Below are 12,832 nucleotides of genomic sequence, written 5' to 3'. Positions count from 1 at the left end.
TTATTTATTTATTTATTGGACCCCAGCACGCCGTCACACTGGCTCACCATTGGTCAGTCCATCTTTTCTGTCAGGTTATATGTACATTGCAATTTGCAGCCACTGTAAATAAAGGAAGAGATGAGTAAGTAAAGTGCTGTAACATGCAGCACAGTATACGTACGACTATGTAATCTAGCTAATAATCCAGGTTCGATTTCATTCAAAAGGCTTTCTGCGTGTTCTCTTTGAAAAGCAAAGTACACTGCCTACAAGCTCAAAAAACCCAAAACATTTACTTACGTCTTGTTCAGCGAGAGTCATGGTCATTCCGTCAGAGAGCTGTTTAAAGATTTCTGTTGGGGAAAAAAAAAAAAAAAATGAACTGCATTATTTGAGAAAAGAAACAGAAACAATACCAGACCAGTTACACTGATTCAGAGAGGCTGCTGATCATAGTTGTATATTTATTTATGAATGTGGATATTACAAATATGTCGAGTTTCAGGGTCTGTAACTAATTCCATAATGGGCCAATTTTCCCAAGTTTAGATTTGACATGTTGTAGATGAACAGATACTGTAATACCATAACAATACAAGAACTGCCATCTGTAATAAATCAGAGAGGAGATCGATATACAGCATCAAAAATTTAAGAGTTGAGGTGGCCGCATGACGATAAATTATGTCTCCATAATCCAACAGGAAGCTGCTTCGCCAAGCCTTCTCTTATCAACATGATACTTAAATGTTAACTCATAAAGCCAGATGCCAACATATTTATATTCTGAGGCTGGGATGAAGCCGTGATGTGGGGCTCTAAATAAACCTGAACTTGAACTTGAACACACTCAATAAATGAGCCTTTCACAGTAGATCCGTGAATATTCCTGTAATCAACAGTATTGGCTCTCGAGAGGAGCGTTAATTTAGTTTTATCTAATTGTCTCTGCTCATCACTATTACATATTTAGAATTTTTCCATGAGAAAACATCTCTTATTGCCTTAAAACGGCTTAGATTTAACTCTGCACCTCATATTTATTAAATATGCGTGGATCTATGAATATGCTAATAGACTCCACCCACTTCCCCTGCCAGCTGTCATGGTGGATTGTATCTTGTATTGTGGTTGATAATTAATCCATGTGTTTTTTTTTTTTGTTTTTTTTTAATGAATCTCTTAATTGCAATAGTATTGTTAAAGTAAAGCAGCCATTTCAAGTTGGTCTTGTTTGTTTGTTTGTTTTTTTGCTGGTAATAATAATACTAGGCACAGCAGAGCCTCATCAAGTTACCTAATTAGCTGTCAGATTAGTGACATAACACACCTCGCCGTGCCGGGGGAGTCTCAGATTTCAGGGGGGTGTGCACATAGACCTCTACCTCCACCTCCAGGAATGTGGAAACACCTCTCCAGTGGCATTTTTGAGTGAAGGCTGTCATTAGCTCTAACTTACTGTGCATGCAGGCCATGCGGATCATTGTGCTGATGAAGGTCTCCAGCGTCAAGTGTTGAGTGGCGTCACCGTAGCGCAGAGCCAGCAAGTTCAACATCTCATCGTTGACCTTGATCCCTGTCCGACACAAAATCAAGTTGTTTTATTTTACCTTTCAGGAATGCCTCAATAAGATTTAAAGTCTCTTGCAGGACTGTCACTGCCACAAAGCATCAAAACAAATACCGTGTTTCAGAAGCCAACACCGAAGACGATACATAACTACTACATTTAAAACCTGTTCAGAACCCAATTATGTCCAAACACAAAAAATTATGTAATGTAAGAAATGGCGGATTTCTTCTCTAAATGCACTCATAAATTGGATTTATACTAACATAATACTTAACACATAATACTTTTTAGTTTTTTCCAGTGAACAAAGAATCTCAACATGAGAAACCTAATAGGAAAAATGGCCTTTTTTCACCAAAAAACATGAATTAATTTAATTTAATTATTGATGAAAAAAATCCCCAGTTTCTGAAGTGTCTCCAAAGCCTCCTGAGTTGAATATTCTGTGTACGTAATCAATACGATGATCAAACCAAAAAATCTAATCAGAGCTGTCAGAATAAATCAAAATAGTATTTCCCCTCGAGGATGAAGACAAAAGTTTTCTTTTACCAGATTTATTTTGACAGTCAACTTGTTAGTAAGACATTAAACAAGTTTTACAAACAAAGAGAGCTGCCGATGTCCGTGGCCCCCTGGTGCCAGAAAAAAGAGGCCCCTGGGGTGGGCGCTCAAAGATTTATACCTCAACAGAGTGGGCTGCTCTTTACAGTAGAGAGTTTTTACTGATTGGATACAGGAAAGTGTCCACTCCCACGGAAGGATGTTTTTCAAAACATGAGTGAAAGCTATAAATCTCTCATGATATTTTATATGATATTAATATAGCATCTCATGTTTACTTTAAGCATAGTTTAAACACAAAATGTATCTTAACGATATGATTAATAGATTAAAATATGCCTTATGCTTACTTCTTCCACCTGCAATAAAAATAAGTGCATCGTAAAAGTACTTTTATTCCTTTACCTTGTCATATGTGGTTTGGCTTGATCAGCTATATATCTGAGAGCTTGGCTTAGCTCGCCTGTCAGTCATGTTTTGTGTTTTTTAATCTGCGTGTGTGTGCAGGTTCTCAGTCATCCCAGGTCATGGTAATCCACGTGGAGTTGAGCCGAGGTCAGCTACACTGTGTTTTAGATTCTTCAAGACGTGGATGGGAAGTGAAACGTCCTCGAGAATCTGAAACACTGTCCCGTTGACCTCGATTCCACCTTTAAACTGCGTGTTGAGTTTTTCAGTCATGTCAACCAGGACACGTTACAAAAATCAAGCAAAAGTAAAACATCTACCACTGAAATAGAGCCAGCAGCCGTTTAAATAAAGTCTTTGCATTCACTTTGGCTATATTCTAGCCAGGAACGAATAACACTGGACTGTGCAAATTGACTAATCTGACAAAACTGAGACTTTGGTAAGCAAAATTCTGAAGCTTTATGTTGCAAGGCCTTTTTTGGCATCATAAAAACCTTGTGACAAGGTTGGACAACAATGTTAAAAGGAAACAAGACAAGTTTTTCTGTTCATTACTGTAAATTCACCCGCTGAAACTGGGATGAATGCCAAGATAGTGATGATATGTCTTTGATAAACAACTGAAGTGTATTATTATCTATCTTCCTACTACCTGAAGTCATGATTGCATTCCTCAGCTCACTCAGCGACAAAGTTCCTGTTCGGTCAGCATCAGTGTAGAAGAAAATGTCCTGGTGAGAGAGAGCACACTGTTAGGAGAGCAAGAAAACACAAACCATCAAAGAAATAAAGTAAATCTGGATGCACCCTCCTGAAGAGTTAGAATTCAATCACAACCGTTTTCAGAACAAAAATAGCCATGCCAGTCTTTTAAGAGAGTATTTGTCACCTGTCGTTACACAGGAAGACACTCATCATTACTGTTAATGTGAGCTTCTCTTCACCTTGTATGCAACGACCTTCTTCCACAGACGCAGGAATTCATAGCTGTTCAGTTTGCCTGTCGTTGATGTCTTTGAGGTTCAAGGTTAAGGTGTGTGTGTGTGTTAAGGTGTGTCTCCATGTTGCTGCATGTCTTTGCCTAACTCACAAAGTACCAATGTATGTCAGCAGGAATCTTGCTGTGTGTATGATGTGGTTTTGCCAAATCACAATCAACAGCTAATGCATAAGGATACATCCATAAGAGCAACCATGCTGCGACAGGCATCCAGGCTGAAGCCTCCAGCCTTCAGGTCCCCTGAGGGAAACAGAAAACTCATCACACTGCATACATTTGCATCCGCCACCAAATTTAACTAAAGCTCATTTGCTGTTGAAACACAGCTCTTGTTTGTGAAGTGTAGTTTCACAGTCCGCACCGTGGAGGATCTTTCCGTTCAGAAGCTTCTGGAGCTGCTCAGCATCCACTTCCTCATACTGGAGATGAAATTAAAATGACAAGACAGGATGACTTGTGTAAGCTTCACCATGACATGTTAACCCAAATGCAAAACCATGCATGCACTGGAGCTGAGATCTCATGCTTTTACACAGCTAGACAAAAACATACTTATTTATACTTATTCAGCAGCATTTACTTTCAGTTTGAAACATGCAAATATGAAATCGAAGCACAACTTAGCTCAAAAGATGTAGATACATAATAAACCAGAAGGCACTCACTAGAGTCCAGACCCAACATTGCAGTTGGAAGTTATGGGTCTATACGTGCTAAACCAGGGGTCACCAATCATGTGCCATGGAGGGCCGAGAGGCTGCAGGTTTTCATTCCAACCAAGACCTCCACCAGGTGATTTCACTGATTAGCTCCTCCTTTCTGATACAAGGTGAGGTGATCAGTGAAGTCACCTGGTGGAGGTCTTGGTTGGAATGAAAACCTGCAGCCTCTTGGCCCTCCATGGCACATGATTGGTGGCCCCTGTGCTAAGCCCTGCTCCTCATGTTGACATAGGACACGCCCCTTTTGGCCTGACAGTGTGGAAAGTTGTTCAGCACCGCCTCCACCCATGACCGACCTCCACGCTGGGTTTCGTTACATTACATGGATGCATTTGGAAACTACGGCCCTGTTTGTGCCAAGTCCCACCCATCACCATGTCTTCTTGGGGCTAATTGGGCCCAAAACATTTTCACTTCTTTGCTGGCCTATGATCAACCTTCCCACCAAGTTTCATGCCAATCTTTCCAGTAGATTTTAGTCTATCTTGCAGACGGACTGACGGATGAATGGACGGGCAATCACATAACTCCCAGATGTAAAGTGCAGGGCAATAATGGTGTGAAACTAAAAAAAAAAGTTTAATGTCCAGATTTCAAACTGCTATTGAATCTGTTGTTTGAGTTAGAGTTTGACTTAACCTGTAATTGAGTTGGTAGACACCTCACAACACCATGCCCTACTGTTTAGCTACAGTTCCACTTTGTTTCTTGAATGTCAGTGAGACACAAGATACCTGGTCGGCGTGTTCACTGAACACGAGTCTTGTGCTGTTGTCATCATGTCCGTTCTCCATCTGTTTGGGCTACAAATGAAAAGAAGAGAGATTGAACCCTTTCTGTCCCATCTAATATCCAATGCACGTCTTTAAGGCCAAACTGGCAATAACAGTTGACGAAAAGTACAATATCACAATATTATCAGCAAGAACAATAATGCAGTATTTGAAATCTTGCACACCTTTGCAATTTCCATAAAGTCACCAGAAGTCTCACTGAAGGGAAAGACAAAAGATTACACTTGGATTTTGAGTGATTTCTTTTTTCTTCTCTCAAACAAAATGTGTGGAAAATGGAAAACAATTCATATATGTCACTTCAGATTCAGGCTCCTCCTGTCTGTTTGATTTCTGCCACCTCTTTATACACTAATAACCTTCTTACATGCAGTGGGTGGACAGACTGCTTACTAGACATGGATCTCTGCTGTGGAGAGGATGGACAGGATGAAGGAGGCCGTCTCATTGGGTTTGTGGGTGGACGGCACAATCAGGTATTCACCAGGCTTCAGTTTTGTGAACTTCATGACCTCGCGTGCATTCTTGTAGAACTCAGGTTTGACGACAGGCATGTGCGTTTTGAAGAAAGAGGCAGGGAACTTCCCTTTCACCGACTTGTACTGTAAAAGCAAGTGGAGATCTTATTCCAGTGCTCTGAATATCCATCATCCTAGCTGCCAAATAAAGTTGAAGACTGTGTAGGCTATTGTGTAAAATGTGCAACAAAAATCAATTGCTACAAAGGTTTTGTTTAAAATTGTTACTTACTTGCTCAGTCACCTTGGAGGAAATGGAAGGGAAATGAGAAGAAATAGCAATTAGTTCAAATCCTTATTCAATCAGAATGTAGCAGATTTTAAAATGGAGTAACATCATTGATACAGATAACCAGTCAAAATGCAGACCAGACTCGTTTATTATTACTTCAGTAACATATTATTACTGTGTCTCCTCTTGTACTTTGGTTCATTTGGCACCAAATGAAACCTAAACGTGTGATTTTGAACCATCTAACAAGCGCACTGTGGGGCAGCAACTGGGGTAACATTTACCTCAAATATGTAGAAGCCAATGTACAGATTTGTGACAAGGCGTCTGTTTCTCTTGTCAGGCTTTTGCATGAGAGACACCAGGAAGCTGACTCCCTCCTGTTTCTCAGCACACTCATCATGTGAATCTACAACCTTGACCCGATACTGTGGATTTATCCAGAAGCTGTCTGTAAAGTAAAGAAGGAATAGCAGCATCAGGACATAAGTATCTGAATTTTTGAAAGTTAGAATGACTTTGTTATCCAGAAATTATATAGACATTGCTCGCTCACTGGTGTGTAGCTGCAGTGCTGGGAGTACGGCATTACAAAGAAACATTTTAGGGTAATAATCATGTACCCATAATATTTTTTGTGGTAACTACTAACCTACCACATTAGTTTTTCAGTTCAAGTAATAATTTTCCCACTTTTAAAGATAGCTGAAATGACTACGGATTGGTCTCTTGTCCATTTGTTACGTTCGATATCTCATCTTCTACTGGCTTGTTTTGACCAAAGTTTGTATGATTGATGGATTTTAACACCAGGGTTGAAATGCCTTTTGATTTCCTCCTGATTGGCCCTCCACAGCAGCACCACCAGGCCAACAAGGCTCTATTCATTTTTTAAGTGAATCCCAAGAGTTTTTTCTGCTGATTTCTGCCTGTGGATGAGACCATCACTTCCAACGAGAGACAAAAGCAGCAGGAAGCAGAGGAAACACGAAAGCCAAGACAAGACAATGTCGATAGGCCAGGCGATGGCCACCATCTTCTGGGAAGCAGAAGGAGTGCTGCTGGTTTACTAACTGGAAAAGAGTCAACTATCACCAGATCTGTCTACACTGATCTCCTGAGTGATGCTGAGATCATCAGATTCTTGCTTAACAACAAGAAATCCATGTGTTTTCCAACACACGGAATGAAAGTGCAACAAATGTACTTCAACAGCCCAATGAATTCATCAGCTTTTGTTTGACTTCATTCAAATCAAAGACCAAACACAGGTACATACCGGGATCATTCAGGCATCCTCCAGCAGTGATGCTTGCGACCCACCGGCCGTCCTGGAGGGAAGCCCTCCAACGGCAAGAGGAGTTCCCGTCAAGGAAACTGGGGCTCAGAGAGCAGATGTCAAGATCTCTGAAGAAGTTACAGAAGTCTTCTATACTCATCCTTTAGAAATCAGACAAGATAGATAGCACACACACACACATTACTGCTTTTTTCTCCTTAAAATGTATGAAACCTGGAGCTATATTTTCTGTTGTTTGTATGTATTAGTTGGTCATTTAAGGTACATTGATGCATTATCTGTAGGTTACCAGTTCCAAAAAATGCAACTCTGCATGGTAAAATAGATTCTGACAAACATACTTTGTGTATACTAGTGGTGGATTGGTGTATTGACATCTAATGCTTGCATCCTTGAAAAGACTCATGCATTTAAACGTCATTTCAGCCTCAACGTGCTTACCAAAACTCCCCATCGTCACGGACTGAAAGGCATAGGTTACGATCTTCAGTACTCACGGAGTCCCACAGGGGAGACCTTGGAACACAAAATGTAAAAGCTTTAACTTTCTACCAACAAATCAGCATATAGAGTAGGTGAAGTTTATGAAGCTTTATTGCTGCAAAGATTCCTGTAATGCCAGAAGTCACACTCAAATAACAGGCTTCTGTTCTCTGCAAGATGATCGACATGACAAAACAGGTTCCTAATAACCGAGGAAAGGTTTAGACAGCTTGCTTAGATCCCCATTGCTCTTAGGCAAATGTGGCAACTCTTGCTTGCATGAGTGACAACATTGCGGACTTGCACAAATACAGACATGAATTTTCCACTCAATTTGAAATAATCTGACACAAATATGCAAACTTTGCGTGTACGCACAGTAGTCAAGTTGTAAAAAAAATTCAGGGGAGATGGTCAATTTTTTTCACTTGATGAAAAGTGAGGATGGTAGTTTTACAGGGTGGATGATTTTGACCGTTTTTATTTCAGGGGGGATGCCATCCACCCTCATCCCCCCTCAACTCGAGTACTGTGTACGCATCATTCGCGCCGCAGAAATTGACATCATTCATGTCTTTGTATTGGCTTTGTATGTAATCACGTGGCGTTAAAAACTCACTGAATATGCCTTTATGATAGAGGAAAGATAAGGTGGCATGCAATTTTGGGTAAATGAGCAATTTTGATGCAGTTGTTTTGCACTATTTCAGCTTTGGAAAAGAATCTCACTATTTAACCATCTTTAAAAAGGAATCATAACAAGCACTTAGTAAAGCAATTAATAATTGAGAGAAGTTCTTACAAATCGCTCCAGTCCCTTTTCCACTCTTTTTGGCCCCAGGGGTTCAACAAACGCACCAGGCTCACTATGTTCCCATGACTCATCACCTGAGCAGAGATTAGAAATCATCAGTGGAGAAAGCATCACCAGATCAGTTTCCCTCAAGGCTTAATAAGGTAATGTCAACTTGTTTTGAGAATGTCACATTTTTCTCACAGTAGGCTGGAGATTCATTAAGAGGAGCAAAGCAACCTGAGGATAGACTGGACCTTTTAGGCTAAATTACAAAAAACAAAAGGAATAAGCACATAACTCATTTATCAGTGAGGCCAGCCAATGATGAGAACCAGACTCAGGTAGTGAAGTAAAATAAACCCACACACTTATCGACATGGAAGGCAATTTATTCGGGCCATTCAGGCCTTCGTTCGTTCACCCACTGAATGATTTCCAACCACTAAAGGATGTTGAGAACTCAAACTTCAGTCAGTCCTGCTTTCAGGTTCACAGAAAACAAAAAACTAAGGCGAAAAATTGTGTTTTTGAGATGAAATTGTGGTATACCTTTCACTGTCACGGCTCTAGTTGGATTACTTGGATCATTTTCTCTTTGACCTCCAATTCAAAAATGTGATGAAGCTGCAGATTGTCAGCTGCAAGATAAGCTGCAGTGAATTAACTTTTTCTGCCGCTGCATTGCTGATTACAGCGACAGAGGCACTCGCGTGATTGATCTGAAGTTTGGATAGGGGTCATTTTACTGGGAAAAAGATCATATGATATAGCTTAATGTAGCATTAAGTCTACAGGGTCCTCACCTATCTACAGTTCCTCGAAGTGGAACAAATTACCTGAACACCTCTCCTAGCTGAAGCTTAGAAAACTGAACACAAGCTGCTGTAGCTACAATATTTTAGGATCATTGTGAGAAAAGATGTGACAAGAACCATGCTTCATATATTTTGCATTGTAGCACAACATTAACAGTGCAAATATAGTTTACCTGCTTGACACCGGTGACAGTGTAAGCATGGCCGTCCACCAGTCCATTTTCTTGTACTGTGTTGGGTGACCTCTACAAGATGCACACATGTCATTACTGTTGACTGGGTATGGATTCACAGAAATAACGTACAAAGATGACTGAATCAGTCATTACATTGCCATGGATTCTATGTGAACTAAAACTACAAAACTGAAATTACTACTAAAATGAAATGACTTTCAGTATATAAGCTGGTGTCAATCAAAGAAAAAGAGTTTAATAGATAAGTGAGCCTTTACCCAACCAGTCCTCTTGTCTTATTACACCTTTTAGTTGTGACCACCAGCAAAAAATTTAAAACTGCTAATGTGTTGTTGCAGCACGTGGCTTTTAAAGAATGAGCCTCACTTTGATTTTACCAAAAAATCTAGAGGGAGTCAGTTTTAACACACCAAGCTTGTTGCAGTTTTTCACAAATTATTTAACCAAAGAGCAGCATTTGTTTGTATTTTTACTGAATTTCAAATTGAATATTAAATATGCATTGACCATAAATCACAAGTGGCATACAGTGTGTGTTGTTTGGAGTGGAGTGTGTACACTTACCCCCTGGGGCGTACCACAGCCCATCAGCGACTTGGACTGGGCTGCGCTAAACATGAGCTGCCACAGGTTTGAAGGAGCCTTTGACAGGTCAATGCTCATGTGAACGCCGCCGGTGAAATCCACCAAAGCCTCGGAGGGAGTCCCAGCGTTCATGTCTGCGTAGGAGCCACACACCCTGCAAGAAATACAAAGTCATATTTTAATAGGTGCTTCAAAAATAAAAAATGATTTCATACTTTATTTTATGCATAGAAACAGCTTTGTATACCACATTTCTTCATCAAAAAGCCCTTTTTGGTAAATGTTATTTCCTATGTCCAACTAGTTTTTCATAAGTATAGATGATGCTGTGTTTATGTTGGATATCATTCTTACAGAACACTCTGGGCTACACATCTGATCATCACTTAGGCTTCTCAAAAATACTGTATTTGCACCACATTATCATATTTATGCCGAAAATAAATTTCCACCAGTGAGAAAACATGATGATAAATAGTAAAAACCCTTTTCCAGAGTCCACAGCACTTGTTGTGTGCAACACTTTTCAAGTTTAAAGGAATACTCCAATGTTTTGGGCTAAAATCCCATTTTTCCGACTTGCCCACATTGACACAAGATGTTCGATACCGTGTCCATACCATATTAAAATACACCTTGGGATTTTGTAAATAAAACAAGAGATATGTAGAGGAATGTATTTCAAATCCACATAATACACTATGTAAATTAGACAGCTTCTGAGTTGCTGTACTGTTTATTTTAGCACTTCAACAGAGTTAGGCTAACGACTCCCATAGAATTAAAGTCTTTATGCTAAGCTAACACAAAATGCTACCCATAGGAACTGAACCACTGGACATACAGAGGTGAAAACAGTATCGAACACCTTGTCTCAGTCTGCGTATGGGTATTTTGCCCAAAGCATTGGCGTATTCCTCTAACCTGTGCTGGAACAAAGTCATGGCTTTGACTCCTGCTGCATGTCCCTGTTTGGATCACATACTTGGCGTAGGCTTTCTCCAGCAAAGCAGGCCAGAATTCATTTGGGGTTCTGGAGTGAACGAAGATGAGTTTTCCATCGATTGTTGGCAGCTTGTCATCAATGACAACATCCATCCATCGTCCAAACCTCCAGAACTAAATTAAAGAGCAAGCAGAGAAGGAGAAGAGGAAGACGTCCCGTTCCAGAATGAGATATGCACCATTTCAGACAAGTGACATTTTTTGATGAAATGATTGTTGGTATTGAAATATGGGTCGATTCTGACATCAGTTCTGAGTAACTGCAAGGCATTTGCTTACAATAATTATGGTTAGGCTTAGATGAATTACTGGGGAATTTCCATGTTTTTTTTTTTGTTGTTGTTGTTGTTTTGTTTGGTTTTTCCCAAAGCTGATACACAGAATTTCTTTTTCAGTATTTAGCATTTTTTGTTGATGGCATAACATCTAATTTCAGTATTACTACATTCAAATACCAGCCTTGTCTCATTCAGTATTGCATACAAACTATCAAATAATGATGTGATTTATCAAAAAAAAAAAAAAGTTGTGCTGTGTCTGTTTACCCTGAAGTGGAAGAGTCCACAGTAGTCCTGGTCAAACGTTTGCTGAAGTGGCACAACTTGCTGGAGAATGTCCTTCTGGAACGTCAGAGCTCCAATAGAGGCAAGAAACCAGCAATTTCCTTGAAGAACAGCATTGCAGAAAGGTGTATTATATTCTGCAAGCATGACAGTAAAGTGCATAGACATTGGTCATAACGAGGAAACTCCCGTACCAACTTCTCCTTGGTAAAAGTCAAACCTGGATACTCCATCAACTGTGAAGCATGGATTTGGAACAATTACCTGAAACAGAGGGAGGGTTGACAAGAAGAAACACGCTTCTGAAGGCCAAATATGAAAAATCAAACGTTCACATAATGTGGATTAAAAATACAATACAGCAAGAACGTTACACCAAACTTTGTCTTAACCTCAGAAACTCGTTAGACATTTGGAAACATTCATTTGGTCATCATAAGTTATGTGAAAATCGCATTTTTTCAGCTATCAAGCCTAAATCTTTAGTCTCATATGGAGTCATAAAATCAGTGTTGAAATCTTGATTTTTGTAAAATGAGAAGATCTGCCTGTGGGATGAGATAATCCCACTTGTTTCCAACTGTAATCATCTTGTTTCCAGAATTTTTTTGAATAAAGTGTCATTTTCTTGATCCTGGTTGGAAAGTCCCTGAAACTTCATAGGATTAACTCATCCCGCTTGCAGTATTTTTTACATTCATGTGTCAAGAGGCTAAATTACTTGTCTGTTTGTTTGTTTGTTTCTTGCAGTGTACGGGCGAATCTTTACGTGGAGCTACTCACCCCTGGTCTCTTCCACTCCACTTTGGCCAACCTGTCAGGGCTGAGGATCCCCTGCCCGATGGAGATGATGTCAGGGGGGAACATCTTGTCAATGTAGCGCGCGGAGCGGATCAAGTGGAAGTTCTTTAGCTGCTCGTAGTCTTGGTTGAGGAACCTCTCAGGACAGGCAAGGCTTCCATAGCCAGATTTCTTGTGACGGGCCGCCATGATGTTCACACACACACCAGGAGGAGGCATCGCTGCAGTTACCTTGAATTACCTTGACCAACATAATGAATTTGCTTTCAAATTTCTGCAGGTAGTCATAAATTCATCATGCCTTTATATTTCAATATGACCCTCACTTCTGCAAGATGAGGTGAGATATTACATCCACACTCGAGCTTGAGGCCATGGCACACCAATCAAACATTTAGATTTAAGATTATGATGTAGACCAAATCAAGGTTGAGGATTAGATTAGGATGTTGCACAAAAACAGAAAAAAAAAAACAAGGAAAACATTGCTA

The 12,832-nt window shown here is 40.0% G+C and overlaps 1 protein-coding gene across 1 annotated transcript; it reads right to left on the bottom strand.

The window, feature by feature from the left end:
- On the bottom strand, window positions 1-12,560 carry LOC115375209 (calpain-1 catalytic subunit-like). The gene is made up of 21 exons (XM_030074591.1): window positions 12,324-12,560; window positions 11,735-11,804; window positions 11,523-11,641; window positions 10,958-11,091; window positions 9,952-10,126; window positions 9,364-9,435; window positions 8,382-8,467; window positions 7,538-7,612; window positions 7,076-7,236; window positions 6,081-6,247; window positions 5,797-5,808; window positions 5,440-5,648; window positions 5,211-5,244; window positions 4,987-5,055; window positions 3,892-3,949; window positions 3,709-3,770; window positions 3,475-3,543; window positions 3,183-3,261; window positions 1,442-1,558; window positions 283-335; window positions 1-102 (listed from the first exon to the last, which is right to left on the bottom strand). Exons 1-21 carry the CDS (start codon window positions 12,558-12,560, stop codon window positions 76-78), a joined length of 2,085 nt encoding a protein of 694 aa, XP_029930451.1. The 3' UTR covers window positions 1-75.
- Between the last annotated feature and the right edge of the window lie 272 nt (window positions 12,561-12,832).

The sequence above is a fragment of the Myripristis murdjan genome, chromosome 17 (assembly GCF_902150065.1).
Source record: "Myripristis murdjan chromosome 17, fMyrMur1.1, whole genome shotgun sequence".
NCBI classification, from domain to species: Eukaryota; Metazoa; Chordata; class Actinopteri; order Holocentriformes; family Holocentridae; genus Myripristis; species Myripristis murdjan.
The sequence above is the reverse complement of the archived record's forward strand: the minus strand, read 5'-3'. Positions and strand labels throughout refer to the sequence as shown.